Source organism: Selaginella moellendorffii, unplaced genomic scaffold (genome assembly GCF_000143415.4).
Source record: "Selaginella moellendorffii unplaced genomic scaffold, v1.0 SELMOscaffold_23, whole genome shotgun sequence".
Taxonomy (NCBI): Eukaryota; Viridiplantae; Streptophyta; class Lycopodiopsida; order Selaginellales; family Selaginellaceae; genus Selaginella; species Selaginella moellendorffii.
The window spans coordinates 1805156-1832579 of NW_003314284.1; the positions used below are offsets into that span (position 1 = coordinate 1805156).

Here is a 27424-nt window from a genome sequence, read left to right on the forward strand (position 1 = left end):
AACTATCAGTGTTAAAAGCTTAACGTTTCCTTACTTTGATGTCTTCCACGAACGATGGAAACCCTCCGATGGACATGAAAGTGAGGAATCCACCAACGTAAGACATGCAAGCGGCTCTTGCCTGGCAAGACGAAAAGGTTTCCAGGAGTTCATAAGTTGAAAGATGAAAAACTTATGTTGGAGACTTACTGAGATGGAGCCGTAGTCAGTGCCGATTCTAAAGTAGAGTGTACCAATTCCGATGTTGAGGATGACGTAAATGGCGAGACGAAGCCAATAGTATCCCATGTCACGCGTCATGTTTTTGAAAGATCGCAGGGTCAGCGTCGCAGCCTGCATGAAGAAGCTGGCGTGACTTCCTGTCGACTGGAGAACCACGCCTTTCTGGAAGCGAAGACAGCAAAAGTGTTAGCACTTGATCGAGAAAACACGAGCGTTGACAAAAACAGGCATTTATCTTTTCCTGGTGTTGCTTACAGTTTGGGACACCTCGTGGACTTTGGCCGCCATCATCATCGCGTACCCAGACGATTGGAAGGCCTCGACGAGGATGGCAATGACTTTGCTTGTGGAGACCCTGTCGAGAGGATCAGCGTACTCTAGATCCTGGAAAGATTGGAATCATAAGTTTTGGTGAGAGCTTTGGTCGATAAGTGATAAACCTTGAGTTTGAGTGCTCCTCTGAGAGTTGCCTGGACCCTGTCAAAGTCAGCGTTCACGGCCCGCAAGTAGTGGTCGGATGGATTCCGGAGCTCTGGACAAGGAAAACCGGCATCTGCGAAGAACTGAGATAAGAACAAAAAATGAGGTCAGCGGTCAGCTTTCCAGAAAAAAGAACTGTGTAAGTCCACCTCTCGAGCTCCATATCCATTGCCAAAGTAGATCAATTTTCCCTGAGAGAGCAAGCACAGATTGTCGAAGAGCTCGAAGACTTCGCTGCTGGGCTGGTGAATGGAAGCAATCACCGTCCGGCCATCTCGTGCCAGATTCTTGAGAGTTTGCGTCACGAAAAACGCTGAAGCACTGCACAAAGTTCAAGAAAAGATCATAGTGATTGCTAAATCTTAACAATCGAGAGAAGTTGAACTGTTGACATGAACTTACCTGTCCAATCCACTGGTTGGCTCGTCCAGAAAGAGCAGGCGAGGGCGAGTAAGAATCTCCAGCGCGATGCTCACCCTTCGCTTCTCTCCGCCGCTCAGTCCCCTCAAGTGCCAGTTCCCAATCGCCGTGTCGGCCGATTCCTGGAGCCCCATCTCCACAATGGTGCTCTCCACGATCGCCCTCTTCTTGCTCGCCGGCATTCGATCGGGAAGCCGCAGGTTTGCCGAGAAGGCGATGGTTTCTCGCACCGTGAGCGTTCCAATGAGAGTATCATCTTGTGTAACATACGCCTAAGAGAGAGGAAAGAAAAAACTCTTAGTAATCGTAGTAAGTTTTCTTTTGGAAGAACAAGAAAGTGTTCTTCCACCACCATACCGCTACTCCATAAGAGAGCTGCTTCTTTCGACCATTGAGAAAGATCTCTCCCGTGAGAGTGGTGTTCTTAGCGAGTCTGCCTGTCGATCGATCGCAAGAGAAAAAATCAAATAAGATCCTTCTTTGGAAGAACTTACCGGCAAGAGTATCGAGGAGCGTCGACTTGCCCGATCCCGACGGCCCCATGATCGCGGTGATATTCCCCGGCTCGGCATAGCCGGAGAGGCGGTGGAGCAGCACCTGGACATCGCCCCGGGCATTACTTGCCGTCACAAACAAATCCCTCCACGCCAGCCTCGCCGACACATCCATCGCCTCCGGCACAATCCCACCATCGCCGCCGCCGCCGCCAGGGATCGTCTTCCACAGCGCGTGGCTCAGCGGGCTCAAACCCCCTACTGCCACATTGCTCGATCGCGCAACGCAAGAATCCATGCCGATCGGTGGCCCGGTCGATCGCGCGCCTTGATTATGCGTGGATCGCTCGATATTTCGACCGATCCTAGCGCTAGCGCTGCTGGGCGGCGATCGTCCCATCCATGGAGAAGGGAATGACAAGAAAGAAGCCTCGAGAAGAGGGAGACCTTGCGCTAACTAAACTACCTCGCCCATAAGTCCCGGGGTTTAGTGGTTTGGCATGTCACGTCCATCCAATCAAGGCTATAACATGGCGGCGCTCAAGGGAGGACGTGTAAGAATGTTCTTCACTCTGGTTTTTTACCGGCTTACTTTGATTTTTCTACCTGGAACTTTGACCCGGGGTTTAATTCAGGGTTTTGGACGGACATTAGGTTTCTCTTGAGATAAATAATTTTTTTTCCCTTTGCTTCTCGCAAGAACCCTAAGCGCCGGGAGACGACGGCGCCTCGCCGCGGGATGAGCAATGGACGATTTCAGTGATTTCGAGGCCGACGGTGGATTCAAGCGCAAGCGCCTGCTCGTAGGAGATACTGTCGAGGTGAGTGACGATCTTCCGGCTTCCTTGCTGCAGTGCTGTGCTCCGTCTGTGCTTGGTCGAGGCGAACCCTGCGAATTCTCGCAGATCACTGCTTCCTTGTGTCTTGCTGTGCTCGATTGCTGCTGCCCGATTTACATTTTTCTTTTCCTTTTGCTCAGCTCCTTGTCTTGGAGCTACGGGCTTCTACAATTGCTGTGAGTTTTAAGCAAGAGGACTAATGTGATCTTGGCTTCCAGGTCTTGCAAGTTCTCGAGACATTGCGAGGTGCTTGGGTCCCGGCCGAGGTGGTACAAGTGAGGCCAGGACGCCGTGTTGTGAGGTACGAGGACAATGCCGAAGACTTAGAGTCCATTCCAATCTCCGAGTGCATAGATGGCGAAGACGTGGTGCCACCCCACAAGCGAGTCCGCTTGCGTATCAGGCCAGTGCCGCAGGCCCTCTCTTCCACCATCTCGCTGTGGAAGAAGGGGACTTATGTGGATGCGTTCCACAGGGAGGCATGGTGGGAGGCAATTCTTCTGCAAGACACGTCCGGCCACGACTCAACGGTGCTCACCAGAGTTTTCTCTCCGCCGGAAGGGTTTGAGCTCCAGGTGCCGCTGGGAAGGCTCAGGATCTCGCAAGAGTGGGACGAGTGGACAAACTCTTGGTATGTCCGGGGTCAGATGGATCACAGGCTTGAGAAGTGCACGGTGGTGAGGAAGGAGGCCGATCTCGAGGAGAATGTTTCGGTTGCTTCGAAGAGGAAAATGTTGCTTGCTACTGGCTCCATCCAGGCTGCCGACACGCCGCCCAAGCATCCCGTGGTTGTGGAGTCACACCTCGTCCAAGCGATGCCGATGCCGATCCCGATCCCGATCCAGAGGAAGAAGTTTACCATGGCTCCAAGGATAAGTTGCCGCTCAAAGTCCACCTCCGATGATGAGGAGGATTTTTCGGAGGAAAGCGAAGGCAGCAGGGACAGTGATGCTGTTACCCCGGTGTCTCGGAGCAGGAACGCATCGAAAGCTTCAACGGACAGCATAAAAGGCATTCTGATGAACTCGGGATGGGTGCTCAACTCCAAACTTCGTCCCGGGACGCAGAGGAAGGATACGTTCTATCTGTCGCCGGAGGGCAAGTGTTACAGAACACTCCCTGCGGCATGCAAGGAATGGAGTCGGACGCATCCCCTGTGCAAAAGGACTTCGCAGCTCGAGCTCCTGATGCACGACAAGGCGAAGAAGTGTTCTGACAGCTTTGAATTGCCTGTGGATGACAACGGCAAGCCAAAGAAAAGAAAGGTGACGCTGGACACACCAGACAGCGTGAAGAGGAGAAAGCACGAGCTGATGGGTGCGTCCGAAAATCTGAGACCAAATAGCGTATCGAAAATGAAGGACAAGAACCTCCGTGCCCGGATGGAGATTGTTCTTCACGACGTGACCAAGTACGAGGCGAAACGAACTATCTTATCCTGGTTATTAGAGACGAAGATGCTTCACGAGTTTCAGAAGGTTTCGTATGTGGACAAGAAGACTAGACAAGTCCTGCTGGAGGGGATTGTGAGGTTCGAAGGCATCGTCTGCTCTTGCTGCAAGAAGCTGTGGAGCCTTTCCGGTTTTGAAGCTCATTCTGGGACTAGTCAGCGACGAGCTTGTGCGAGCATCTTCAATAACAAAGGGGAGTCACTTTTGGATCTACAGGTGCAGGCATGGGAATTGCTGGACTCAAAAGTAAACCCGAAGGAAAACGTCAAGGCAGCTCCTTCTGATGAGAACGATGATGCCTGTGGCGTCTGTGGCGATGGAGGACGGCTTATTTGCTGCGATCATTGTCCATCCACTTATCATTTAAGCTGCTTGCTGCTTAAGGTATGACGACTCTCTAGACGCTGTTTTTTTTTTCTCATTCACTTGTTTTGGTGCAGGAACTCCCTGAAGGCGAATGGTTCTGTCCTAGTTGTCGGTGTGCGATATGTGGAGGCAGCGAGTACAACGCAGATGGAAGTTCTTTCAACGAAATGACCGTTCTTCTCTGTGATCAATGTGAACGTGAATGTAAGTGCTTTCAAATTCTACTGGGTTCGATTGACAGTATACTTGTTTCAGACCATGTTTCTTGCTTATATTCAAGAGGCATGGCAAAAATGACCAGCTGCCCGGATGATTCTTGGTTTTGTGGGGATCACTGTGACAAGGTGAAGCTACACAATCATGCTTTCAACTGACGAAACTATCATTTTCTACCAGATCTTTCAAGGACTTCGTAAGCTTGTGGGCATTTCCAACAACATTGGAGAAGGACTCTCCTGGACGCTGCTGCGGTCCGGTGAAGACGATCTACCGTCAGCCAATAGCATGAACCGGGAGCAAATGGCTGAACACCGAAGTAAGCTTGCTGTTGCACTTGGCGTCATGCAAGAATGTTTTTTGCCCATGGTGGATCCTCGGACAAAGATTGACCTTGTCACTCACATACTTTACAACCGGGGGTATACTTAATCTTGCATGCTTGTATTGTGTCTTGTACTCAAGATTGTTTTTTTTTTTTTCTTTTCTGCAGCAAGGCCGAGGTTAATCGCTTAAATTTTCGAGGATTTTACACTGTTGTCTTGGAAAAAGACGACGAAGTTATTTCCGTCGCTTCAATTCGGTGAGTCTCGTGTATTCTGGGCTAAGGAACCTCACGATTGGTTTGCAGGATACATGGAGGACTCCTCGCAGAAATGCCCCTCATCGGAACAAGATTTCATCATCGAAGGCAAGGCATGTGTCGTCGCTTGGTGCGGGCAATCGAGGGGGTAATCTGTGCTGCTTTCCCAGAGTTTTGTCGCTGACATCAATTTTCCAGCTCCTACAAAGGCTGGGAATCCGAAGTTTCGTGCTACCGGCTGTACCAGAGCTTCTTCACACTTGGAAAAACGCCTTTGGATTCCAGGAGATGGCCCCAACCCAAAGGCTTGAGCTTGTGAAGCTGAGTGTTGTATCCTTTCCCGGGGTGACTTTGTTGCAAAAGCCACTACAGTCCTCAGGTAAACTTTTGATGCACTTCTGCTCTTTTGCCGACCATAAACTATTTGCAGAGCTTCCCGATATCGATGTGGACTGGCTCACGCAAGGAGAATTCGATCCTGTTGATACTTCTTATCTGTAAGGCTACTTCTAATAGTTTGAAATCGATTGATAGTCTTTACCTGCGCAGAAAACCGGAGCAAGATAAACTTTTGGCTGTTACTGTATGTAAAGAATCTATGGCATGCACTTCAGTCGCGGACGATCCTGCTCCTCTAGCAGTGCTTCCTCGCAAGCTTGTCATTGGCGGGGATGCTTCTCTGATCGCGGGCCTCCAGACGGTGGACAGCGGCGTTACATTGTTGTCCAGCTTTGTCAAGAACTTTGGCAAGGATAGCTTTGGAGCAAAATTGCCTGTCAAGCTGAATGATTCTGGTAAGCTTCTTCTTCGTCTTCCAGTTTGCTGATAAGCTGTTTTGTTTTTTTGTTTTCCAAGTAGGAGATAAGAAGAGTTCACTCCAGCTGACGCTCTCATCGAAGGATTGTGTTTATGTGCCGCTGGATGAGCCGCCGCAAGCATTGTGGACGTGGGAAGAGCCTGTGGACACTCGCATTTTTTGATAGACAATCAGAGCGAAAAAAAAATTCTCTCCAGTTGTGGTGATGCCCGAAAGCTGGGAAACTAACGAGCAAAGCTTGAGATTGAGAAAATCCGCAGGTGGTAGCTTTGGAAACTTCCCTGTACAAAACCATTCAAAATTCTTACAATGTGGACCCATCGCATTAATTTATTGGGTTCCAATCTTACATATGAGCTTAAAGAATATGAGTAGTAGTCTCAATTCGTAGAATACAACGATATCATGCTCTTCTTCTTTTTCTATTTGAATAACTGCATCAAGGAGTGCTGCCACGATCTTATTCTTGTTGATTTGTAATTGTATGGATCCACCCTTGCGATCTTATTCAGTTCATCCCGGGTCTTACTCATTAGCACTACCTTAATCTTGTTAGCCATTGGGCCGTGGAATCTTGTTCAGCTCGTCTTGGGTCTTACTGATTAGCCCTTTCATTATCTTATTCTTGTTGCTGTAATTGCATGGATCCAAGCCATTGGTCTGTGCAATCTCGTTCAACTCATATCGGGTCTTCCTAACTAGCTTTTTAGCTTTACTTTCTGTTAGCCACCTTTCATTCACAATCTCCTCCACTGTTCCTTTAGAAGCTTCAGCACCTCCTTGGATGGAACTCTGTTTGCAAACGCGTGATCCATGCTCACCATGCAGCTCCTGTGCTCGAGCTGATGTAGAAAAAAACAGATTTGTCCGCAAGTTCGAATCCCACTCTCAACACTCGCTCATTTTTCTTTATTTGAATTATTGGAACGTTGAAGGAATGCATGCTAGGGTTTATTGGGGATTTTCCAGCAGCCATGGTGGCGCAGCGATCCAAGGCTCCAGTTCCGGCAGCGCCAAGTATGTTTCGCACTGCTATGGTAATCTTAGTTCTTCTGTTTTGTTTCGTTTGTGCAAAAAGGCAAACGCTTGTCCATCGCGAAAAAAAGTGGAAACGTGAAGAACAAAGCATCAGTGCCGACTAGTGCAGTCAAGACACGGAGAAACAAGAATGCTGATCCACCTGGTTAGTGAAAAGAAAGAATTTATTTAATTTTTTTCAAAAGCCCATTGCGTAGAACTGGAGCCGAGAAAAGCATCATCCAGGGGCAAGAAAGCTGTGGAGAATAAAGCGGACAACAGCGATCAAGGTCCCACGAGCAAACGGGGATGCAAGAAAGCGAAAAAACACCCGGAAGAAAAATCATCGCATCCAGGAGAAAATCACAGAAAAAATGTGAAGTCTACAGCCTTGAAACGGGTCCCGAGCCGAGACTTGGAGGTATACCAGGCTTTTCTTTTTAGTTTCTTTATGGTGTAGTTCTCTCCAGATCGAGCTTTGGAAAACCGGATTCCATCGCGTTATAGGCGTGGATGAAGCAGGAAGAGGACCCCTCGCTGGTCCTGTCGTTGCTGCTGCTTGCATCATTCCGGAGGACGTCGATATCCAAGGTGCGTAGCTTTTTGTCTCTCAGGAATGATCATTTATCTCCCTCTTACTTCCCCCAGGTATCGATGATAGCAAGAAGCTCACAGCCGAGAAGCGAGAGCAGCTTTACTCGCAAATCACATCCACTCCGGGGGTCCGTTTCTCGGTGAGAGCCTGCCTCTTTATCATCCCAAAAACTTTGGACTGACCGGGAGGAGCTTGTCTATGTGTAAGATTTGTGTCGTGGATGCGCCGAGGATCGACGAGATCAACATCCTTCAGGTAAGTACAACAGCGTTTCTTTTTTCTTTCTTTGCTAGTGCAATTGGAAGGCGTTTTCAGGCGACAATGGAAGCCATGGAAACTTGCGTGGAAGAACTTACAGGGAACGGACGTGATCATCCGCCATACATACTGATTGATGGAAACAGGATTCCAGGCGGTCTCTCTGGAAAACACGCGAGGAGTGTGGTCAAGGTAATCGTCGTTCTTCGTCAGATGCGAATGTCCTCTTTACACTTGTTGGTTTGTTCGCAGGGCGACGCCGAAAGCCATGTCATCGCCGCTGCGTCCATTTTGGCAAAGGTGACGAGGGACCGGCTCATGGAGGATTACGACAAGTATGGTGGTGCTTGCTTACCTCTGACTCTCTTTTTATTTTTATTTTGCCTTTGGTCGTAGGAGATGGCCGCTTTACGGATTCAAAGACCATAAAGGCTATGGGACTGCGTCACACACGGCGGCATTGCTGAAACACGGCCCTTGTGACATCCATAGACGCTCTTTCGCACCCTTGAGAAATCAGATTCTCGATATGTAAACAGGCAGCTCAAAAAGCTCGGGCGTTTCGCCCGCATTTTTAAGTCAAGAGTATACAAAAACAAATTTTCGCCGGCAGACTTCCACCAGTGTTCAGTCGAGTCAAGAAAAACAGTCATGGATGATCGATAAAACTCGAGGAACAAAACTAGCGAGCAAATGGACATGTAGGTAAGAGAGCTGAAAAAGTTTGCAGGAACAAACTGAAAAAGGACAGTACCTGGCGAAAGCTTGCAATGTGAAGTCTAAAACCCCGAGTCTTGGATCGGCAGACCGGCTCATCAGCTGAACGCTGACTTTTCTCTCGAATCTCACTGTCCGGTTGCAAAGATCTCGGCTTTTAGAACCTGGAAGTAAAAGAGAGATATTTAGAGACATGCCAATAGGACTCCAGACTGTCTACCTGAAAAATCTGTGGTCAAGGTAACTGCAAATGTCAGCAATTGCTTACACGTCTCGGTGCAAGGTGGTATATGTAATAGCAAGGCCCGGTTGATGGCATATCTCGAGTGCTGACGTCTTCTTCTGCTGGCTATCCTGTACCGCATCACACACGGCCCCTGAAAACTCAAATTGTCAGCAAGTATGTAAATGACGCTATGTGAGGAAAAGAAGTCGTCACCTTGGAAAAATCTATGGTCTTGCTCGTGGGTGAGTCATGCGCGAGCTAGTGGCAGAAAGGCTGCTCGAGCATTAGAGCTTATAAGGTCTTGATTGTTTGGCTCCTGTCGTAAGTAGGCCTGTTTGCAATGGCGAGCGTCTGTAGAGGCTCGCTTAACTCGGGGAAAATGCTTTTCAAGAGAAAACGCCACTTGATAGTTATAAGCGTCCATCTGCACGCCCCAATCATATGATTCTCAATGCAAATGAAGAGCAATGCATAATTACCCCTTGGTGGGAGTACGTTCCCATTTCCAGCTGCTCACGAGATCAGGCCAAAGCGAGAAATTATCTAGCGTTTGCCCTTTGATTGCATCCATGACCTGTGCAAAATAGACTAGGAGTAAGAACGATGTTTGCGGAAACATATTGATCACCTCGTCAGTTTGAATGACATTGCTGTTGTATAGTATTTCTCTGAAATCTGCATCATCGATGGATTTGACCTGTAACAAAAAAAAAGAAGAACATGCGTGGACACGCTTATGACCTGCTCACCTTGACAGACAAACCGAGGACATCACCAGCTTTAGACTCGTAGACGGCAGCATTGCCAGTGGAGTTTAGAACCTACAACCAAACAAACACAGTCAACGTATTATTAAGTTGGTGTAAACTCCTTACCAGTTCCACTAGCATGTTTGAAGATTGCGACCCGGGAATAGCTGCGTTCTCAAACGTGACTTCTCCTGACTGGCTCTCGATTTTAAAATAATGCACGGCCGCTTGAAACAATCCACCCATAGTTCCCCCCACTTGCAATTGGCCGTGCGCCTACAAGTTACGGTTAAGTTTGGATGATCATATGCTCTAAGCATATCTTACCTTGTTGTTAACAAGTAGCTCCACTTGAAAAGTCGCGAGCTTGCTAAGGGGGTTGATTGTTGCATCGTTCTGCTTAGCACGTAACAAGAACTCTTTGATCTGCACAAAGAAGTGAGACAAAGAACAAAGAACGAAGGTCGACTTACTTTAGCTTGGGCTTGTAATCGTTTCGACGCTTCCACCTTGTTGTCTAGATCACATCCTGCAAACCCAATGCCATTAGTTGACGTCAAAGCTCAACGCCATTGTATCCTCACCTCCAAGTCTTAATATTTCTTTCTTGGCAAGCTCGACCCTTTCGCTCCACTTCTTCTCCGAGTTCTTTAGAACGCTTTCCTGTAGCTTGAATCTTTCCCTGAGATCGCCGATTTCTCCTGACATCGCTTTAACTTTCTCCCCGACAGACGCCTTGAGTTCTATCGATCTGTCCTTGATAAAAATCAACCTCCCGCAAGTGTCGTGATTAGAACCAGCCTCTTTGAATGGTGTTCCTCCAAGGTCGTGTTCGATTGACTGGAGTGCTGCACATAACTCTGTTAAGAGAGGATCCAATTGTGATGCCTGGACTGATAGACTTTGTGCTCTAACGAGAGCCTTGTCCTTCGTGTCCTTTGACGAAAGAAGCTCCTGTTTTATCTTGTCGAGAAGAGCGATATCATCAGACAGCGATCCACCAAAACTTTTCCCGAGTTCCGCAGGAAATAGAGACTGAATCGCTTTCAGATTTTGTCTGATAGTATCCAAGTGCTTTCCAGTAGACTGAGATAACCCCTTGTCGTCGGATCCCCTCTTCTCGGCCTCCGCCAACTTGTTAGCTATCCCGTCCAACTTGGCAACCATTGAGTCCCGTTCCTTCGCCATTCCGTCGAGCTTAGCAACCACTGCGTCCCGTTCTTTCACCATTCCGTCCAGCTTGGTAAGTATCGAGTCCCGTTCCTTCGACATTCCGTCGAGCTTGGCAGCCACTGTGTCCCGTTCCTTCGACATTCCGTCCAGCTTGGTAACCATTGAGTCCCGTTCCTTAGTCATTCCGTCCAGCTTGGTAGCCATGGAGTCTCGCTCCTTCTTCAAATCCAGGACTTTTGGAACTAAAGTCGATAGTGCAGCAGCTACCTGTCCCAGTTCAGCTACTCCTTTTGCTGCCTTGGCGCTGCCAACCTCTCCAAAGATCGGTTGTAGTTTCAGTATCGACGTCTGAAGAGCACCACATGCATCACTGACTTGTTTCAAGGTGGAATCTAGCTGACTGTCTTTCTTCTGACCCATGGCATTCAGCTCGCTTTCTGCAGCCTTTAATTTACTGCTGGCTGTCTCGCTATCCATCTTCAGTTGTACTACCTTCGCAATGATAATAGGAAGCTCGGCCACTGCATCTGTTCCTTTCTCTGTTTTCTGAAAGATGGCCAGTAACTCCAACAGGTGGCCATGTCCTTTCTTTAGCTTGGATTCCAGGCGAGTCTTCTCGGTGACAAGAGCCTCAAAACATCCCACGATACTTCCAACTTCCTTCTGCTCGTCGAAACCTGAGGTTTTAGTCACTGCAGCTCCAGCAGTTCGCAGAAGGGTGCCATAACTACCGTCTTGCAATGAAGAACTCAGCTTGACAAACAGATCTTGCAGTTGATGAAGCTGTTTGCCGACAGCAGCTTTTTCTTTCTCAACGTGTAAAAGCGCATCTCCAAGTTTATCCTTTTCGAGTTTCAACCTCCTCTGCTTGTTCGTAAGGTCGTCCAAAGTTCTTTCCAGTTCTCGTGCCTTTGAAGCGTTCTTTGTTACGGCCACTTCGACGGAAGATTTTTCTTTTTGTAGCATCTAAACACAGCACAAGATTAAATGCTTTCATCGAGGTACAGACAATTACCTGCAGTGATTCCAGTCTCCTTCGAACTTGCTCCCTGATCACTACTAAGTTAGCTGAAAGAACGTCCACTTTCGGATCTGCCCTTTCAAGTCCAAGATCCTCCCTCAATTGCGCAGTCACAGAGCCGCATTTCTCGTGCTCGTACTGTAGAGAGCTTGAAAGTTTTCCCGCAGTATCGGCCTTCAAAAGTGAAAATAGAACGATCAGATTTTGGCCCTTCAAAACTTTCAACTCACCTTGGAAACGAGCAGCTGAATCATCTCTTGAACTTTGTTAAATCCAGCGGCAATTTCGTCCTGAGACTTCTCTCCGGACAGCGCACTGAGGTCAACACCTTTTAGCAGTGTCGCGCTGGCTAATGTACGATCCAATCCATTCAACTTATGAGAGACTTCTTCGAGTGCTTTCAAAGCATTCTACAAAGTTTCACGGTTAGACATTATGGATACTGAGATGTGTAAGAAAATCTTACGAGAGCAGAGTCTCGAAATTTAAATGATTCTTCGGCTCCTTTGCGTAGAGACTTCGCCTCTTCTTGCAAAGAAGTGAATTCCTTTTCTCTTGATTTCGTATCTTTCAACTGGAAGGTATACATTTTTAATGGTTCTAGTACATTGGCATACGTACCAGGTCATCAAGATCTACTCGTATCCGCAGTATCTTCGCTGCTGTTTTAATCCCCTCTGTCTTTCTAACTGGACTTGACCGAGAATCTGGCAAGTAGCATGCACTCTATGAGTTCCACTTCGTACTTGATACGGTAATCTACCTATCCTTTGTGTAAAATAGTCCGGAAGATAAAACGTATCGAGCGGTTCGTCAATGCTTTTCAAAATCTCAGTCATGTCATTCTGGAGCACGTCCAAAGCCGATTCTTTTCTGACATTATCATGTCGCAAATCCAAAATCTGAAAGCCACGAGGTAATGGTGTGAAACAAAAAGAAAAAGAAAAAAAATAAAAAATCTGCAGACCTTTCGTTTGCTTTCCTCCGTAAAAGCTGCAAGCCTTTTCTCCGAGATCTCGACTTGAGCTCTCATGTAGGCCATATCCTTCTCATAGGCCTGCAAAGACAACATTGTAAAACTCCAAAACGATCGGAAACATTCAAAACAAACCTTACTGTTGTACTGCAGCTGATGCTTGTACTGCCTGACTTTTCTCTTTTGATTTTCCAGAAGTACTTCTCTCTCATCGGAAAGAACTTCGAGTGCTGATACCCTGACTACACGTGAAACAAACGCTAAGCGTGAGAAGACACACAGAGGAAAAAAACTTACCTTGCTCTCAAGCGACTGATCAGCTCGTTACTTCGTTCCAATTCCGAGTGATACTGCTTCTGCTCCAACTGCATCGCGGACTCGGCCTTTCTAGCCATCCTCCGGTAGAACTCCACACCACCATAATTCTCAGCATATCTAGAGGTCACAAATAAGTAGCTAGCGACACGAAAATTTTACTTACATGTGATACTGCGTGGCATCCAAAACACCTTGCTTGACCTTCTGCGACAGAGCTGATCGCTCGTTCTGCCTCGAGTAAGTCTTAATGTAAGGAAGCGACGACTGCGATCGAGCAAAATGATCAAGAACCTGGCCAGACAGCAGGGCGATCGATAGCACAGACCGTAGCAGGAGGCGCAAATATCGATTCCGCTGCTGGATCTTCGCCATCGGATCCAACTTCCGTGGCGAGGCCGAGTGATGTGTGCGCTCGCCGGCTCGGCACGCCGCGCCTCCGCATCGACATCTCCCAGCTCGAGAGGAAATATTTCAGATATGTGCCCTAGAGTTTGCCCAGGCAGAATAGAGAGATGAGAAGGGACAGTGGCAACAAGCTCCACGGCCAATCCCAGCCGCACGATTTAGATGTTTAACATTTTTAAGTTTAAACCCTCCGAGAAGATGGGACGAGCTTGAACGGAGAAGCTCTGGGAACCGTGACCCCGAACGCTTCGGTCATGTCCATCTCCTCCCCGCTCGCCAATTTCCAATCGAAAACATGGATCAAGTTCGCCAGGATGAACATCACAGTGGTCATTCCCAAAGTCACGCCTGGGCAGCCCCTCCTTCCGGATCCGAAGGGCAAGTACTCGAAGCTCTGGCCTCTCACGTCCATTCCCTGGCACTTCTCGAGAAATCTCTCGGGATCAAACTTGAGAGGCTCGTCCCACCACCGCGGATCCCTCGCGATCGCATACGCATTGACGATCACTCGAGTTTTCGCGGGGATGGTGTAGTTCTCCAGCACGCAAGCCTCTGTGGATTCGTGTGGGAGGAGCAGTGGCCCGGCGGGATGGAGGCGGAGTGTCTCTTTGACGACTGCTTGGAGGTACCGGAGCTTTGGAAGATCGCTCTCGTCCAGCATGGCTTTGTCCCCGACCATTTCCGTGAGTTCTTCTTGGGCACGGCGAAGCAGCGCTGGATCGTTCACAAGCTCGGATAGAGCCCACTCCACTGTCACAGCGGTAGTATCAGTTCCTGCCGCGAGGATGTCCTGCGTGACGCTTGGATCATCGGCTAGAAACAAGAATAACGAAAACTTTAGCGTACCTGGCTGAGTGATTTGATGGAAGTGTCGCTCAGTTCCTCCATAGCCAGCATCACGTCGAGGAAATCTCCGTTGCTGCCTGGCTGCTGGCGATGCTCGGCGATCTGCTTACACAAGTACGCGTCCTGCTGCTGGTGGATCCTCTCCATCTTCCTCGCCTGCGGGTCGACCCATGCCAACCACGAGAAGGAATCGCTGAGACAACTCGTCCCGACCACAAACGCTTCCGTGAGCAAGTCCTTGAATCTCACCGCCGCCTCCTTCTCGGCCGAGGTTCCCGTCAAGTAGCTCTTGTTCATCAGCACCTTCGTCATGATGTTGAAGGTGAGATCCGAGAGCTTCGTCGTCAAATCCACCGCCTCGAGCTGCTTGTCCGACTGCTGGTGGCGAGAGAGTTCGTCCAGCACGAACGCCATCTCGCGCTTCCGAACGGGATGGGACGTCTCCACGCGCTTGGCAGTGAGGAGCTCCAGCGTACACAGCTTCCTGACGGTCCTCCAGTGTTCTCCATAAGGTGCCCAAACCAGGCCAGCGCCTCCATAGCCGAAGATCTTGCCAGCGACAGTGGAAGGCCTGGACGAGAAGACGTGGTCGTGTGTCTTGAGCACCTCTCGAGCAGCCTCGGCGGAGGAGATGACAAGCGTCCTGTGGCTTCCGAGCTTGAGGAGCATCACGTCTCCATACCTCGAGGCGAGCTTTTGCAAGGACTGGTGGGGGAGCTTGCCGAGAAGATGGAGATGGCCCAGGAGTGGAACTGCCCGTGGCGATGGCGGCAAGCTTAAACTTTTGCTGCTGCTCTTGCTCGAGAAGATCATACATCCGAGCTTGAAAACCAGTGCCTTGAGAAATGCCAGTGCCAACCGGAGAAACTCCATAACTTTCCCAGATCCCCAGTGACTTAGAACTATAAGAAGATTCCAGAGTGTCCTCTTCGATAAGTCGGAACGAAAGCCTACGAACAAGAATGTGGTGGTCCAGCTGTCCAATAGTTACTCCGGCCACGCGAGCCATCGATTCATCCAAGAAAAATCGCATTTTGATCCGTCCTGAGAGGAAGCTTGTCACTGTTTGTAAGAGTGGAGGTCCGCCTTCTCGTAGATGTTTGAGAGAAGAACATAGGCGGCACCGTGCCGCGCGTCCAGCTTCACGGCATTGTCAGCGGCATTTCTTCCAAGCTCGACCATGCTCTTCTCGCAGCCATGGCTCGACGCCGAGCACGCCGCCGCGAGCAAGCGCCTCCACTCGACGAGCTCCGGGAGGAACGGCATGTTGGCGACGAGATCCCGCGCGTCACTCAGGTGTCCCGCGCGGCACAGCACGTCCGCCACGCACGAGTAGCTCTGCCTCGTCGGCGTCACGCCGTGATCCATCACCATGGACACAAAGCATCTCTTCCCGCGATCAAACACGCCGCCGTAGCTGCATCCCACCATGACGCACACGAAGGTGGCCTCGTCCGGCTGGAGCCCCTCGCGTTGCATCTCGTGGAACAGCTCCAGCGCGTCGCGCGGCTCGCCCTTTTGCGAGCACGCCGCGATGATCGCGTTCCACGAGATGGAGTCGCGGGCTGGGATGCTGTGAAAGACTTCTTTCGCGTGCTTGAGGAGGCCCTTGTGAGCGTAGGCCGAGAGGAGAGTGTTCCACGCCGCGGTATCCCACTGTGGCATCGCGTAGAACAGGCTCAAGGCCTCGCCAAGCTCGCCGCTCCGAGCATACGCCGAGATCATGGCGGACACCGGGACGACGCTGAGCTCCGGCATTCTTGCAAGAAGATCCCGAGCTTCGTCCACAAGGTCGTGCTGCGCGTATGCAGTGAGCATGGCTGACCACGAAACCAAGCTCCAACACGGCATTGTGTCAAACAAGTGCTTACACTGCTCTATCATCCCCGCTCGGGCATACGCGGTGAGCACCACGGTCCAAGAGATCACGTGTCGCTCCGGCATTCTCTCGTAGAGTTCTCTCGTCTCCTTTAGAGATCCATACTGCGCACACCCGGCCAGCATTGAGTTCCACGCAAAATGGTTTTTTTCCTTCATCTCGTGGAAGATCTTCCTGGCCTTGTCGAGCTCCCCGGCTTGAATGTACACGTCCAGCATCGCAGTCCACGAAACGGTGTCCCACTCGGGCATGGACGCGAAGACCAGCTCGGCCTTGCGAGAGAGGCCGTTTTGTGAGAGGCCGGCAAGCAGCGCGGTCCATGAGATCACGTCTCGCTCGGCCATCCCGTGGAACAAGTGTTCGGCCTTTTCCAAATGCCCGTTCTGGGCATATGCAGTGATCATGGCATTTAAGCAAGCAACGTCGTGCTCGGGCATGCAGTTAAACAACGCACTTGCTTTCTCAAGACTACTCTTGTGAGAAAATCCGACCACCATTACCGTCCAGGTGATCAGATTTTTCTCGGCCATGGTCATAAACAAAAGTTGAGCATCATACAAATGCCCGTTTTGGGCAAATGCTGCAAGCATAGTGTTGAGTGCCATAAGATCCCACCGCGGCATTCGATCAAAGACATCCTTCGCGGCCTGCCAGCCCCCAGCTTTGCAATACGCAGTGAGCATTGCGTTCCACGACTCGGGATTTCTCTCGGGCATTGTATCGAAGAACTTCTTGGCGAGATCGAGATGCCCGTTTCTTGCGTAGGCCGATTGCATCAAGGCCCAGGAGAACGCGTTCTTGTGGGGAATGGAGTCGAATATGATGCGCGCTTGCTGGACACTGCCGCATCGACTATACATTTGGATGAGCGTGTTGGAGAGAAAGAGAGAATTGTGAGACGAGGGCGAGAGAAGACGAGAGGGAATTCTCGAGTGGACGCTCTTGGCTTGAGGGAGACTCTTGCAGGATTTTATGAGAGTGATATAGTCCTGGAAAGTGGCTTCCATGGAGCACCCATGTAGAACGCTTCACATAATAGTACATTACACTGATATTATCAGTGCTTCATGCTTAAAACTTGACGAACAACGCTTCCTTGGAAAAGCTTCTCAGCCTGAAAGAAAATCCACAGCAAAAGCTTTAACGTAGAAAAAGACAGGGAAAGATTTATTCACTTACTTGCTTTGCACTGAGTCCAATTTTTTGAAGATCTCTAAGCTGGAATACACAATGTTAATCGTTGAGCGATGAGAAAAAATGTTACACACTTACTTGGTTGAAAGGAGCTTCACAATTAGCTTCACGGAGCTTCAATATAGCATCTGCACGCTTCTTTCCAACACCCTGTACATTAATCAAATTATTTTCCTCGTCAAGAAATAAAGGATGTACCTTGAGTGATAGCAAATCTTCTGTAGTTCCAGTGTTGAGAATATCAAGGTATTCTTTCAAAAGAGCTCCCTGCGAAAGCAAGCACCACCAAATCGATACGAAACTAATCAGAAGAACTCATATTCTCACCTGTAAATCGCGACTGTTGTTGGTAAATCGTTCAACAGCAGTCCAGCCACAATTTGAGATTTGTTGAACATCGTCATATCTCGGTGTACAAGGTTCCAAGCTTGTTTGAGGAGTGAAGTTGATTGGTAGAGGTGTCAGTGCTTCTCTCAGAGAGCTCCCGAGGTTCCGAAGCATTGAGCTCAAGGGCGGGGAATTGGAGGGAACAAAAGTTTTTTCTTGTGGTGTACATTGCATATCGTCTTCCTGACTTGTGATGCTCGTCAACTCTGTACACACTGTTGAGTAGATAAATAAATAGCCAGCAGCGAATACCTTGACGAACGTTTGCTTCTTTCGCAAAGGGAGAGCACGAATTTGTTTCTAATGACGAGCACACTTCCTCTGCCTCCTCTGGCTTTTCTTTAGGATCAGTGTTGGTTTCCTGCCCATTCTCTAGTGCTGGCACGTCCTGCAGAGAAACATGATTCGTTATGCGGGATATTACACATTAAACTTACTTCAACAATTGAGAAGATTGCTGACTCACGGTAGGATGTCTCGGTCCTGGAACTATTAAACTCGTCAGAAAGAAAACAAAAATTAACCATATCATTCCGTACCTAGAACAAGAAGAAGACCCAGCTTGAACTCTTTTCAATGTGAGCCGCTGTCCAAACCGAGAAGGAGACTTGCTCGAAGGCTTATTCTGCACCGGGCTTGAAAGTTTCAAGGGAGAGTTGACAAGAGATTTCCTTGCAGGTTTAAATTTTGAATCTGTGTCGACTGGCGATTCAATACTGTCAGGATTTGCAATCTGCCTTGATCTTACTGCCAGACGCAACGTCTGTGCCGCTTCCATGTAAGACCCAGGACTCTGTCGCAAGAAACATTCTTAGCATAAACTTGTGATACAATAGAATCACATACCAGGCAAGCAATCATTAGCGCGCAACTCGTTCCACCTAGGGAATCCTGTAAAATGCGAGTTAGCTTGCTGTCTCGATATGGCACCCTCTTTTCGTTCGCATTCAAAGCGTTGATCACGTTCGATAAAACGAAGAGCGATTGATTGATCCTGCCGCTTTCAACAAGGCGAATGCCATCAGTACCTGACCGTCGCGTGTCCTCGTTTCCTACAAACAAAATAAGTATTCAAGAAAGAACCTTGAAGAAAATAGCATCAACGAACCTGCAAGATCTATGAGGCTCAGCTTTCCAACCAACGGCAAAGTCGTGTTTTCTTCGTCAGTGTTTGTCACAGTCACCACCAACACACTGTGACTGCGGCTGGAAGCGGCGTTTAGTCCGGTGACACCAATCTTTCGGTTCGAGCAACCTCTTGCAAACAGATCTTGAAATTCTTTCAACGATTTTACTTGAACCTGCAAATGTAGAAAAGGCGAATATTGTCACAAAAACGAAATTTGTAGAAAACTTCTGCACCTGAGCAAGCCCCCGAAGCTGGATATTACCATCACTGTCTTCTAGAATAGGTAGTTCACCCGACTTTGGCTCCAGGAGATCGTAGCAACGCTCCATGTAAAGCTCGTAGTAGGAAAGCTCGATTTTGCATTTAGCATCACGCTCGGCCAAGGACAGGATATGCATCAGTCCCAGAACCATGAGACCGGGATTTTGTTCTTCTCCCTGAAAAGCATCCAGTTAGCGCAAAGAAAAGATTTACAAGCATGATCCACCTGCATCGTGTAGGTTTTTCCGCTTCCAGTAGCTCCATAGGCAAAGACTGTGGCATTGCAACCACAAAAGAGCAGCGGTATCACTGGTTCCACCTCGGCTTTGAAAATTTCGGCGAGATCATCCGACTCTCCATAGCAGCAATCCAGCTTGAAAGATTCAATTTGACTGCTAGTAGAATGAATTCAGTCAGTCGGGGAGGAAATGGAGAGAATCACTTACGTGGTTTTCTCGTCACAGATCTCGATGGTGTCCTCGCTCTTGCGGACGCATTGATTCCTCTCGGCCTCGTCCAAACAGAAAGGGCGTAGTCTAGACACAACACGAACCTTGGAGCGCCGGGGCTTCATTGGCGATGCCGTGACGGGCGTCTTCCTCATGGGCGAGATCACTCCAAGGCGCGATCGCCGCGGCGTAGAGACTCGAGGGCTCAGCATTGCTGCTAGGGAGCTTCAACCTAAAGCCCAAATCTCTCAGAGACGTTGGAAGAAATAGCCACGTCAGGCACTTGCGTGGCATTATTTTGAAAATCCCGCCATGCTAATGTTGTAAGCCCTAGCGACGAGGACCATGTAAGCCCTAGCGGTGAGGAGCGCCTTCGAATGTATGGAAGGATTTTACGCGGCAGAGCAGGATTCCCGAGATTTTGAGCAGCGATCACAGGTTAGAGTGATTTGATTCGACTCAATCGCAGACAGCCTTGGTACTTGCCGATGCGGTCTACTTGAAGGTCGAAACTCTCAAGGTATGTTCCTGGATCCTGGAACTCGTAGTTTTTTTCACTAGATTCTTAGTCGCGAAGCAGCTTAAGAAAAATGCGAGAAGCTTGGAAGAATAGAGAGAGAACGTTTATAGCACACAATCTTATTGATCCAAGGTTGCCTTTTGCTTCTTGTCTAACGCGTGATACTTGTGAATGCAGACTCGATGTCGAGATCCGTGAGCTTCGAGCCAAGGCTGCTACTAAGTCCCCAAGCTACAAGTCTACTCGGGTTTCTCGCTGGAAACACTTACTAGCGATTCAAGGTATGAGTCTCGACTACGCAACCATCATTTAATCTCCTGCTCTTTGTTGACCGGAACAGAAACTGAACCATCATCTTCGATTCCGTCAGGCTGACCAATTTTCAGCTTGGTGGTCTGTTTTCGTTCCTGTAGCTGGCTGAGCCTCGAACTTGAAGCTTTTGAATCCTTTTGAGTCTTCTGGTACGTCGCTCGTACACTCTGGCTGGGGAGTAACCACAGCTAGAGAAGCTGAGTGTCCCTCCTCTTCCTCAGAACTTTCTGATGAGGTGTCCTTTGAACTTTCAGAATCTGGAGATTCATCTTCTTCCATATTGTCAAAAGTAACCACCGATTTCTTTCCTTGATTCGTCGACTGTTCATCTTTGCTTCCTTTTTCCGGCTCGGATTCTTCTGCTACTTTAGCCGCAGCACCTGCCTCCTCTTTCTCGACAATACCTGTTCCGTCAACTCCTTTACCTCCTGCTGTTTTGTCCAGCTCTGGAACATTTTCCCCTGCTTTGTCAAGAGCTTCGTTTACCAGTTTTGAGACTGTGTCAGCTGCTGCGTCTAGAACGTCCTCGACAACTGCAGAAGCAGTTGATTCCTCTAGAATGTCCTCCACCAGCTTTGAAAGAGTTTCGGGTGCGTCACCTGTTTCTAACGAGGGGCCCGTTTCCGTGCTTTCCCAGCTTTCAGAGACTATCAAAGGCGACTCGGCGTCGTCTGTCTTGAAAATTCGATTTGGACCAGGTTGCCATTCAGGTACTGCTTTCTTGCTTGTAAGGACGAACTTGTACTCGTATTGTTCTCCGACAGGCAGATCCTAGATCATATCATCAGGCTGTCAGCTGCTCCGCAATTCACCCCACAAACTCACTACGACTTACTATTTGGCACTTCCAGACGTGATCTTCGGACCAGTCCATAGAAACACCCGCTGCTGGATCCCATGCTCCCAGTAAAGGGCTCGCACCAACAACAGCAAACCGCTCGCCATAGTCGCATTTTTTTTGCAACATAAAGGTCGTGGTGACCATCGGCATCACTTCTTCTACAAGGACAGGTCAGGACGTCATTAAACAGTTTCTAGCTCTCCGATAACTCACCCGACTCTTCGACAGCGGCATCATCCGATTCCTACAGTGATTGACGACAGCAGCACTATCAGAACGGAGATTTCGCAAAGGCTGAAACTTACGGAAGCAGTAGTGAGGACGAGGCGAGCAGCCCGTGGGGCTAGCACTCTAGCAGCTTTCCGGTGCCGTAAGATTCTTCGCTCGAAGCATGAGCATTGCAAAAACCCCTGGCGAGAGTCCCTCGAGCCAGAGACGGCACCTCCGACTAACTGCTGCCACACTAGAGGGCGGTGGGAGACACCCAATGCTGCTGCGAATTTCTCCATTCCCGATCCAGGTACTTGGCCGCTCTCCTGTTTCTTACCTGGGATTCCCGACTTTGTGATAGAACGCAATCTGATGGTCACTGTTTTTCTGGCTTAACGCTGGAGTTACATTACTACGACAAGTGTCCCGGCAATGAATTCACACCGTAGACGGAAGTGGGGGACAGCGCCACCCGTGAAAGTTTCGCCTGTAACACATGAATGAAATGCATCTTCAAAGGTAGGTGAGAAAAGATTCACTCTTTCTTGGTTAGTGGAAGGGCTGCTAGGACATTTGCTACAAACACTAGAGAATCTATTGATACTCATCCACTAACGCGGTTGATTTGATTGGCAGCACTCCACTGTCAAGTATGAACCGTATAAAATCGTACCCTCCACTATCTTAGCCGAAATCCATGGAAGAAATATTTTAGTCAAGCTTTCCAAAAGAGCAAACAGTTCATTCGCCAGCAATTTAAAGGTACGATGATTACATTTCATTTTTGTACTCAGCAAGGGAAGAAAAATGTCTCACAGATCGAATTGCTCCGGCATGGCTGCCTCGTCCGACGATGTCGTAAACGATCCGTGCCCGGTGCTGCAGTCTCCACTTCCATACTTGCTGGCCGGTCTCGTCGCGATGGTCGTTCTCGTCACGATCGCCTTGACGATACTCGCGTGGCCTCATCTCAGGCGCTACTACAGCTCCTCTCCCGCTGCTGCTACTGCTGCTGCTATGGAAGATCATTGCGACTGTGCAAAGCCACCGCCGACGATGAAGTATGATGAAAGTACCACAAGCTCCGAGAGGATCGTGGTGATAATGGCGGGCCAAAGCAAGCCAACACATATGGCTACTATTACCAGTTAAGTGCTTTCATCTTTCGTTTCGCCCGTCCCGCGAAGCTAGAGCTTTACAAACACAGCGGGCTTGGCATTTACTACGAGCAAGACTAGAAAGCGGCTTCTTTAAGTTTTCAGCAGCTCTTAGCACTCTGAGATTCATCACCACGACAACTTGCAGAGAAAGAAAACGTGGAAAGGATCAAGAGGCAGTGGTGACACCAGGAAATCCATGGCATACAGGGAAACGTTGAGATATTTTATGCGAACTGGCTTCCACAGTTCACTTACCGTAGTACTGGACCGTGTCGTGAAGAAAGTGGCGGAAGATTAATCAAAAACAAGACGCGGAACTTGCTCGACGTCTAGAGTCCGCTCAAACAGAGCAGTATGAGCCATCGAATCCTTTCCTGGTTAGCTCTAGATCGAGGCTGGTAGTGGCTGATGTCCGATTGGCAAAGGAGGAACTGACGTAAAGAGGATAGAATACACCAAAACGCTTGTTTGATTATATCATGTGAGATCCATCCCATCTTTTGATTGAGAAAGAAGTTTGATAGATCGAACTAAAGCAGTCTTTTACCGGTAGATCTTTCGCTGATAGCTTGCAAGGATCTCAGAAGATTAAGACAGGAAAGAAAAAAAAAAAAAAAACAGAAGTTTCACGAGGCTGTGGCCACTCTGGTGGCCCTGGTTCCCACAATCTTGCAAACCGGCCACCGGGGATCCATGGCATACACCACGAGTCCGGGGGTGACGTTGAGATCCTTGATGCGAACCGACTGCCCGGCCTCCAGATTGCTCAAGTCCACCTCGATATACTTTGGGATCAAGTCGGGAGCACCGTAGTACTGGACCGTTCTCCTGATCGTGTTGAGATATCCACCTGGGAAGAGAGAAGAGGAAGAAGATCAGAATCGGCCAAGAGAAAAAAAAAACAAGGAAGAAGAAGCGAAGAGGATCCATCACCTTTGCGAATTCCCGGGCAGACATCGGCTCCGATGAACACCAGCGGTATGTCCACTCGCAGCCTCGCGTGAGGAGGAGCTCTAATGAAAGTCGCGTTGAGGACCTTGTCCGAAACAGCGTGTACGTGGATCTGGAAAGAACAAACCAAAACAATCGAGTGAGACAGCAACCAAGAGCAAAGCACACGCAAAGACGATGAAGGAATGAATACCTACAAGACGAGGAAGAACTCTCTCCCGGGAGATGAGCTCTCCTTCCTTGGGATCCGGCTCGGTGCGCAGCTCCAGCGTGTAGAGCCGGCTCATGAAGAAGCTCTGGCCGAATTTCTTGAGCAGCAGGTTGAGCTTGTTGGAGTTGAGAACGAGGAGCTGCTTGTGGCCGCCCTGGTGCCCGTCCTCCTGGCTACACACAATGCCGGGGATGATGCCCTTGTTCCTCATCTTCATACACGCCCGCGTCCCGGATTCCACCCGCGGCGCCGCGTAGAGCACATCCAGCACTGCCTCCTGGGGGACGGGTACCTTTGCCAGCGGCGGAGCTGCCGATTCCTCCTCCGCCGCCAGCGCCGCTGTGGATTCGGAGTACCACCGGGTGATCGCCGCCCATCTCCGCGCAATACACTCGCGCCTCCCCTGCGATCGCCATAGCGCTCGCATTTCCTCACCTCATCAACCCTAAAACCCAACGGTGAAGATGGACGGCTAAGATTAACTCATAAAACAAAGCAATATGCTTATAACGTCTCGGGTTTTAGGGCTCTAGAGGATGTTGGACATTAAGTTGCTGCGGGACGATCCGGCGCTTGTCAAGGAATCGCAGCGGCGCCGTTTCCAACCTGAATCGGATGTCGATGATGTAATCGACCTGGATCGTCAATGGCGAACTGGTAAGCTGTTCCTCTCAAAACTTTCAGAGGTTTTACACTCTTTTTCCTAAAGCGCAATTCAACCTCGAGAAAAAGTCCGCCGATATCAACAAGATTGAGAAGGAGATCGCAAAACTTCTCCGGGTGAGTGCCTTTTCCTTGATCGAGTGCCGAACGACGCTGACTTTGGCTAGATCAGACAAACGGGGACTCCGCAAATCTGCTGGCGGAGAAGGGCGCCCTGGAGAATGAACATACTGAGCTAAAGCTGCGAGCTTCAAAGTTAAAGCTGGAGCTGGATTCCAAGTTGAAGTCTTTGGGCAACCTCGTGCACGATTCTGTGCCTGTCAGCTCAAACGAGGTAAGTTATAATTGTGTTATACTTGTAGAACAATAGTTCTCTCGACTGTCTTGTGATATTTGCAGAAGGACAAGGTGGTTGTCACGAAATGGGGTGTACCTCGACAAGATCAAGAGGCTCTGGAAAATCATGTCAGTTTGTGTAAAAAGCTCGATGCGGTTGATGTTGAGCGGGGTAAGTTCGCGGAATTTATTTTGTCAAGTGGCGATCTCGAGCTGATGTTTAAGCTCTGTTTCTAGGTGCTGCGGTGGCAGGCCATCGAGGCTATTATCTGTTGGACCCGGGGTTTGAGCTGAACATGGCGCTCGTTAACTTTGGGTTGAAGTTTCTGAAAGATCGTGGCTACAGAAAGATTCAGACGCCTACTTTAATGGACAAGGCTGTGATGAAATGCTGCGCACAGCTCTCCCAGTTCGACGAGGAGCTCTATGAAGTATGTTTGTTTCGAAACTTGCATAGCTGGTTGTTAAAGCGTTTGTGCGTTTGTGCAGCTCGCAGGGGAGGGGAAATATCTCATAGCCACTTCGGAACAGGCTCTCTGCGGCTATTTGAAGGATAAAAACGTGGCTCCAGAAAGTCTCCCCCTCCGGTATGTGGATATGTACTGTCTTTGGACTTGGACCGCTTCTTGAACGGTTTTGCAATGCAGATATGCTGGTTATTCTTCCTGCTTCCGTAAAGAAGCCGGAAGCCATGGCAAGGATACGCTGGGCATTTTCCGGGTTCACGAGTTTCAAAAGGTCGAGCAATTCTGTGTAACTGCTCCAGAGACATCCTGGGACATGCTAGAGGAGATGATAAAAACTTCTGAAGATTTCTACCAACAGGTACCAGAATTAAGAAGCTTCATGCGTTGGGACTTTGTGTATAAGCATCCTTTGCTCTTTTGCAGCTGGGCTTACCTTACCAGGTTGTCAACGTTGTGTCTGGGGAGCTGAATGATGCTGCAGCGAAGAAGTATGATTTGGAGGCGTGGTTTCCTGCCGCGGGGAAATATGAGGAGCTGGTGTCCTGTTCCAACTGCACAGATTATCAAGCGAGGAGCCTGAATATCAAATCGGTACGCATGATTTTTGCTTGCCTATAACTCTTGTTGATTCTTTGCAGGGGAAGAAGCTTGTGCACCTCTTAAACTGCACATTGGTAGCCACTCAACGAACCATGTGCTGTATCGTCGAAAATTATCAGACTCGAAATGGGGTACGTGTGCCTGAAGTTTTGCAGCCTTTCATGGATGGGACGACATTCCTTCCATTCCCCAAGTGAAAGAACTTATGTTCACGCGTGCAAGTTCTACGTTTGAGGCCCGCGCATTAGGTTCAAGTACAATGTTTCACATCGAACAGCAAAGCGATAGAACTTGCAATGTTGGAAGAGGTAAAGTTCTCTCGATATAATTACAAACGTTTTTATAGGAAAATATTAAAATGAAAAATAAAGTTGATTCAAAATTCTTCTCGTGGAGCTTTAAGGTTGTTTACTAGGAAGTACTGAGTGGATGTGTTGGGATATTTTTATAATCCTCTTAAGTTCAAAATTTTACACACATTATACATATGTATGTATGTATCTATGTATCTATGTATATGTACGTATATCTATATATATATAACTTTTGCTTTTAAGAGCGGATTGCCTACTTGGGGATCCCTAGAATGTTCAAGTATATTCTATATTGTTCTTCAATCCATTTTCTTATAAATATAAACCCATCACCTTTCTGAACACACCTGAAATCATCCCTTTAAGAATGTTGGAGTAGGATGTGGTCATCTATCGTATATGCTCTTGGATCAACCCTTGGTTTGCTTTGAATTTATTAAAAAAGCATGATAAGAATATGAAATTTTAAGAAATTAATTACAATCAGTTATCATTTATCATAGTCCATCAAAACACAAATGTGTCTAACTTTTGGATACATGTCTCATTATAAGCACAGAGAGTTAAAGGTTTGAAACATAGGATCAATGTGTATAAGATTCTTGACAGCCACTCTTTCTCTAACCAGATCTTGATATAGCTTTTAAGCAGTGAGCATATCTAAATCATTATGTCCAAACAGAATGGCATATTTTATATTAGTTCCTTTGTTTTAAAGGCTATTAATGATGTTCTCTCAACCACAAAATTTTCCCAGGCTTGATGAAGTTTGATGTTGCTACATGCAATAGAAAAACCAGAAAAAAAATATTGTTTCTAGAGTGAGTTGAAATAATCCATGGCTTGTCATCTAAAACCAATTTCTGAGTTGCTATCCAGCATTGCATTCCAACTTACCAATCCTTTTCAGGCATTGCATCAAAGCAGATTTGCCAAGCTTCCATCCATAAATGCCATCAAACAGATCCATGACGCCATCAATATTTGTTTAATTAAGATAGCCATTTTATATACACTAAAATGGCATTTGATTTTGTCTAGGTAGAGTGAAGGCTACCATCAAAACCAATAAAAATTGCATACAAAGACACTTTATTTTTTCATGACATTGAACCAAAGAGTGATAAAGTATCTTGTATAAAAGGGGTTTATAAAGGAATAAGGTTGCCTTATAATATTTATTTAGTCAAAATTTTAAATAAATCTTGACTTTTTATTGAGTTAAAGTTTGAGTATTATTACAATATTATTTAATACTTCTCTTCACAATATTTACTAGAAAAATTATATTGCTCAGTAGCCATTCTAGTTTGCCAATTAAAAAATTATGAATAATGCATATATCAAATGA

At 48.2% G+C, this 27424-nt stretch overlaps 10 protein-coding genes and 1 long non-coding RNA gene across 16 annotated transcripts; 4 read left to right on the forward strand and 7 right to left on the reverse strand.

The window, feature by feature from the left end:
• Positions 1–19: 19 nt before the first annotated feature.
• LOC9656017 (ABC transporter G family member 11) lies at positions 20–2016 on the reverse strand. Its single transcript, XM_002974121.3, has 8 exons — positions 1617–2016; positions 1480–1559; positions 1105–1394; positions 852–1023; positions 663–785; positions 478–606; positions 190–384; positions 20–121 (listed from the first exon to the last, which is right to left on the reverse strand). The coding sequence occupies exons 1-8, from the start codon at positions 2014–2016 to the stop codon at positions 20–22; spliced, it is 1491 nt and encodes a 496-aa protein (XP_002974167.2).
• A 282-nt stretch (positions 2017–2298) lies between these two features.
• On the forward strand, positions 2299–6237 carry LOC9657087 (increased DNA methylation 1). 2 transcript variants are annotated; one of them, XM_024678781.1, is made up of 11 exons: positions 2299–2437; positions 2674–4290; positions 4347–4476; positions 4528–4616; positions 4669–4910; positions 4982–5071; positions 5120–5219; positions 5270–5450; positions 5502–5568; positions 5621–5865; positions 5927–6237. In XM_024678781.1, exons 1-11 carry the CDS (start codon positions 2363–2365, stop codon positions 6049–6051), a joined length of 2961 nt encoding a protein of 986 aa, XP_024534549.1. In that variant the 5' UTR covers positions 2299–2362; the 3' UTR covers positions 6052–6237. The 2 variants fall into 2 exon arrangements, with proteins under 2 accessions (XP_024534549.1, XP_024534550.1); XM_024678782.1 differs by having other exon boundaries at positions 5930–6237.
• A 615-nt stretch (positions 6238–6852) lies between these two features.
• LOC112347630 (ribonuclease HII-like) lies at positions 6853–8370 on the forward strand. Of its 3 annotated transcripts, XM_024678791.1 has the most exons (9): positions 6853–6905; positions 6967–7071; positions 7112–7326; positions 7376–7496; positions 7554–7639; positions 7708–7755; positions 7816–7950; positions 8011–8093; positions 8155–8370. In XM_024678791.1, the coding sequence occupies exons 1-9, from the start codon at positions 6863–6865 to the stop codon at positions 8291–8293; spliced, it is 975 nt and encodes a 324-aa protein (XP_024534559.1). In that variant the 5' UTR covers positions 6853–6862; the 3' UTR covers positions 8294–8370. The 3 variants fall into 3 exon arrangements, with proteins under 3 accessions (XP_024534559.1, XP_024534557.1, XP_024534558.1); XM_024678789.1 differs by having other exon boundaries at positions 7708–7950; XM_024678790.1 differs by having other exon boundaries at positions 7124–7326; positions 7708–7950.
• Positions 8371–8948: 578 nt separating this feature from the next.
• On the reverse strand, positions 8949–13468 carry LOC9656329 (autophagy-related protein 23). Its single transcript, XM_024678733.1, has 18 exons — positions 13264–13468; positions 13102–13202; positions 12918–13055; positions 12756–12858; positions 12612–12701; positions 12408–12546; positions 12266–12351; positions 12111–12218; positions 11875–12054; positions 11639–11818; positions 10035–11589; positions 9924–9979; positions 9778–9876; positions 9577–9726; positions 9451–9522; positions 9330–9398; positions 9219–9275; positions 8949–9125 (listed from the first exon to the last, which is right to left on the reverse strand). The coding sequence occupies exons 1-18, from the start codon at positions 13384–13386 to the stop codon at positions 8949–8951; spliced, it is 3483 nt and encodes a 1160-aa protein (XP_024534501.1). The 5' UTR covers positions 13387–13468.
• LOC112347629 (cytochrome P450 71A1-like) lies at positions 13465–15181 on the reverse strand. Its single transcript, XM_024678786.1, has 2 exons — positions 14190–15181; positions 13465–14133 (listed from the first exon to the last, which is right to left on the reverse strand). Exons 1-2 carry the CDS (start codon positions 15060–15062, stop codon positions 13525–13527), a joined length of 1482 nt encoding a protein of 493 aa, XP_024534554.1. The 5' UTR covers positions 15063–15181; the 3' UTR covers positions 13465–13524.
• A 67-nt stretch (positions 15182–15248) lies between these two features.
• LOC112347618 (pentatricopeptide repeat-containing protein At4g02750-like) lies at positions 15249–16784 on the reverse strand. The gene has a single exon (XM_024678734.1). It carries the CDS (start codon positions 16782–16784, stop codon positions 15249–15251), a length of 1536 nt encoding a protein of 511 aa, XP_024534502.1.
• A 268-nt stretch (positions 16785–17052) lies between these two features.
• Positions 17053–19708, reverse strand: LOC9657088 (kinesin-like protein KIN-10C). 2 transcript variants are annotated; one of them, XM_024678784.1, is made up of 13 exons: positions 19486–19708; positions 19266–19431; positions 19012–19215; positions 18758–18950; positions 18496–18701; positions 18189–18442; positions 18087–18132; positions 17902–18037; positions 17590–17855; positions 17461–17529; positions 17341–17412; positions 17248–17286; positions 17053–17182 (listed from the first exon to the last, which is right to left on the reverse strand). In XM_024678784.1, exons 1-13 carry the CDS (start codon positions 19698–19700, stop codon positions 17126–17128), a joined length of 1923 nt encoding a protein of 640 aa, XP_024534552.1. In that variant the 5' UTR covers positions 19701–19708; the 3' UTR covers positions 17053–17125. The 2 variants fall into 2 exon arrangements, with proteins under 2 accessions (XP_024534552.1, XP_024534551.1); XM_024678783.1 differs by having other exon boundaries at positions 18087–18138.
• Positions 19709–20089: 381 nt separating this feature from the next.
• On the reverse strand, positions 20090–21755 carry LOC9657089 (phosphoglucan, water dikinase, chloroplastic). Of its 2 annotated transcripts, none has more exons than XM_024678931.1 (4): positions 21467–21755; positions 21375–21405; positions 21156–21316; positions 20090–21091 (listed from the first exon to the last, which is right to left on the reverse strand). In XM_024678931.1, exons 1-4 carry the CDS (start codon positions 21668–21670, stop codon positions 20375–20377), a joined length of 1113 nt encoding a protein of 370 aa, XP_024534699.1. In that variant the 5' UTR covers positions 21671–21755; the 3' UTR covers positions 20090–20374. The 2 variants fall into 2 exon arrangements, with proteins under 2 accessions (XP_024534699.1, XP_002974170.1); XM_002974124.2 differs by having other exon boundaries at positions 21156–21319.
• On the forward strand, positions 21582–22127 carry LOC112347669. The gene is made up of 3 exons (XR_002992839.1): positions 21582–21681; positions 21733–21890; positions 22008–22127. It is a non-coding gene; the product is annotated as an uncharacterized LOC112347669 (long non-coding RNA).
• Positions 22128–22979: 852 nt separating this feature from the next.
• Positions 22980–24151, reverse strand: LOC9656330 (50S ribosomal protein L25). Its single transcript, XM_002974125.2, has 3 exons — positions 23680–24151; positions 23465–23594; positions 22980–23381 (listed from the first exon to the last, which is right to left on the reverse strand). The coding sequence occupies exons 1-3, from the start codon at positions 24118–24120 to the stop codon at positions 23158–23160; spliced, it is 795 nt and encodes a 264-aa protein (XP_002974171.1). The 5' UTR covers positions 24121–24151; the 3' UTR covers positions 22980–23157.
• Positions 24152–24229: 78 nt separating this feature from the next.
• On the forward strand, positions 24230–26135 carry LOC9657091 (serine--tRNA ligase). Its single transcript, XM_002973917.2, has 9 exons — positions 24230–24350; positions 24403–24473; positions 24529–24690; positions 24756–24864; positions 24930–25123; positions 25182–25279; positions 25340–25517; positions 25583–25750; positions 25798–26135. The coding sequence occupies exons 1-9, from the start codon at positions 24230–24232 to the stop codon at positions 25954–25956; spliced, it is 1260 nt and encodes a 419-aa protein (XP_002973963.1). The 3' UTR covers positions 25957–26135.
• Positions 26136–27424: the final 1289 nt, after the last annotated feature.

Bases quoted from the DNA above. Each gene is read 5' to 3' on its own strand.
- LOC9656017 (XM_002974121.3), bottom strand. From the start codon at position 2,016: ATGGGACGATCGCCGCCCAGCAGCGCTAGCGCTAGGATCGGTCGAAAT. The intron at 1,395-1,479 runs GTATGGTGGTGG...CCTCTCTCTTAG, and splicing joins AGCTCTCTTATGGAGTAGCG to GCGTATGTTACACAAGATGA. The intron at 786-851 runs GTGGACTTACAC...TTCTTATCTCAG, and splicing joins ATGGATATGGAGCTCGAGAG to TTCTTCGCAGATGCCGGTTT.
- LOC9657087 (XM_024678781.1), top strand. From the start codon at position 2,363: ATGGACGATTTCAGTGATTTCGAGGCCGACGGTGGATTCAAGCGCAAG. The intron at 2,438-2,673 runs GTGAGTGACGAT...CTTGGCTTCCAG, and splicing joins TCGTAGGAGATACTGTCGAG to GTCTTGCAAGTTCTCGAGAC. The intron at 4,291-4,346 runs GTATGACGACTC...GTTTTGGTGCAG, and splicing joins TAAGCTGCTTGCTGCTTAAG to GAACTCCCTGAAGGCGAATG.
- LOC112347630 (XM_024678789.1), top strand. From the start codon at position 6,863: ATGGTGGCGCAGCGATCCAAGGCTCCAGTTCCGGCAGCGCCAA. The intron at 7,327-7,375 runs GTATACCAGGCT...AGTTCTCTCCAG, and splicing joins TCCCGAGCCGAGACTTGGAG to ATCGAGCTTTGGAAAACCGG. The intron at 8,094-8,154 runs GTATGGTGGTGC...CTTTGGTCGTAG, and splicing joins CTCATGGAGGATTACGACAA to GAGATGGCCGCTTTACGGAT.
- LOC9656329 (XM_024678733.1), bottom strand. From the start codon at position 13,386: ATGTCGATGCGGAGGCGCGGCGTGCCGAGCCGGCGAGCGCACACATCA. The intron at 13,203-13,263 runs GTCTGTGCTATC...GCTCGATCGCAG, and splicing joins TATTTGCGCCTCCTGCTACG to TCGTCGCTTCCTTACATTAA. The intron at 13,056-13,101 runs GTAAGTAAAATT...TGTGACCTCTAG, and splicing joins GATGCCACGCAGTATCACAT to ATATGCTGAGAATTATGGTG.
- LOC112347629 (XM_024678786.1), bottom strand. From the start codon at position 15,062: ATGGAGTTTCTCCGGTTGGCACTGGCATTTCTCAAGGCACTGGTTTTC. The intron at 14,134-14,189 runs GTACGCTAAAGT...AGCGTCACGCAG, and splicing joins CCATCAAATCACTCAGCCAG to GACATCCTCGCGGCAGGAAC.
- LOC112347618 (XM_024678734.1), bottom strand. From the start codon at position 16,784: ATGCCCGAGAGAAATCCCGAGTCGTGGAACGCAATGCTCACTGCGTAT.
- LOC9657088 (XM_024678783.1), bottom strand. From the start codon at position 19,700: ATGCTGAGCCCTCGAGTCTCTACGCCGCGGCGATCGCGCCTTGGAGTG. The intron at 19,432-19,485 runs GTAAGTGATTCT...TTCTACTAGCAG, and splicing joins ATCTGTGACGAGAAAACCAC to TCAAATTGAATCTTTCAAGC. The intron at 18,702-18,757 runs GTTCGTTGATGC...TTTTGTTTGTAG, and splicing joins GAGCCTCATAGATCTTGCAG to GAAACGAGGACACGCGACGG.
- LOC9657089 (XM_002974124.2), bottom strand. From the start codon at position 21,670: ATGGAGAAATTCGCAGCAGCATTGGGTGTCTCCCACCGCCCTCTAGTG. The intron at 21,320-21,374 runs GTGAGTTATCGG...CTGTCCTTGTAG, and splicing joins TGCCGCTGTCGAAGAGTCGG to AAGAAGTGATGCCGATGGTC. The intron at 21,092-21,155 runs GTAAGTCGTAGT...GATATGATCTAG, and splicing joins ACGTCTGGAAGTGCCAAATA to GATCTGCCTGTCGGAGAACA.
- LOC9656330 (XM_002974125.2), bottom strand. From the start codon at position 24,120: ATGCGAGCGCTATGGCGATCGCAGGGGAGGCGCGAGTGTATTGCGCGG. The intron at 23,595-23,679 runs GTAGGTATTCAT...TGTTCTTTCCAG, and splicing joins AGAGAGTTCTTCCTCGTCTT to ATCCACGTACACGCTGTTTC. The intron at 23,382-23,464 runs GTGATGGATCCT...CTCTCTTCCCAG, and splicing joins CTGCCCGGGAATTCGCAAAG to GTGGATATCTCAACACGATC.
- LOC9657091 (XM_002973917.2), top strand. From the start codon at position 24,230: ATGTTGGACATTAAGTTGCTGCGGGACGATCCGGCGCTTGTCAAGGAA. The intron at 24,351-24,402 runs GTAAGCTGTTCC...TTTTTCCTAAAG, and splicing joins GGATCGTCAATGGCGAACTG to CGCAATTCAACCTCGAGAAA. The intron at 25,751-25,797 runs GTACGCATGATT...GATTCTTTGCAG, and splicing joins GGAGCCTGAATATCAAATCG to GGGAAGAAGCTTGTGCACCT.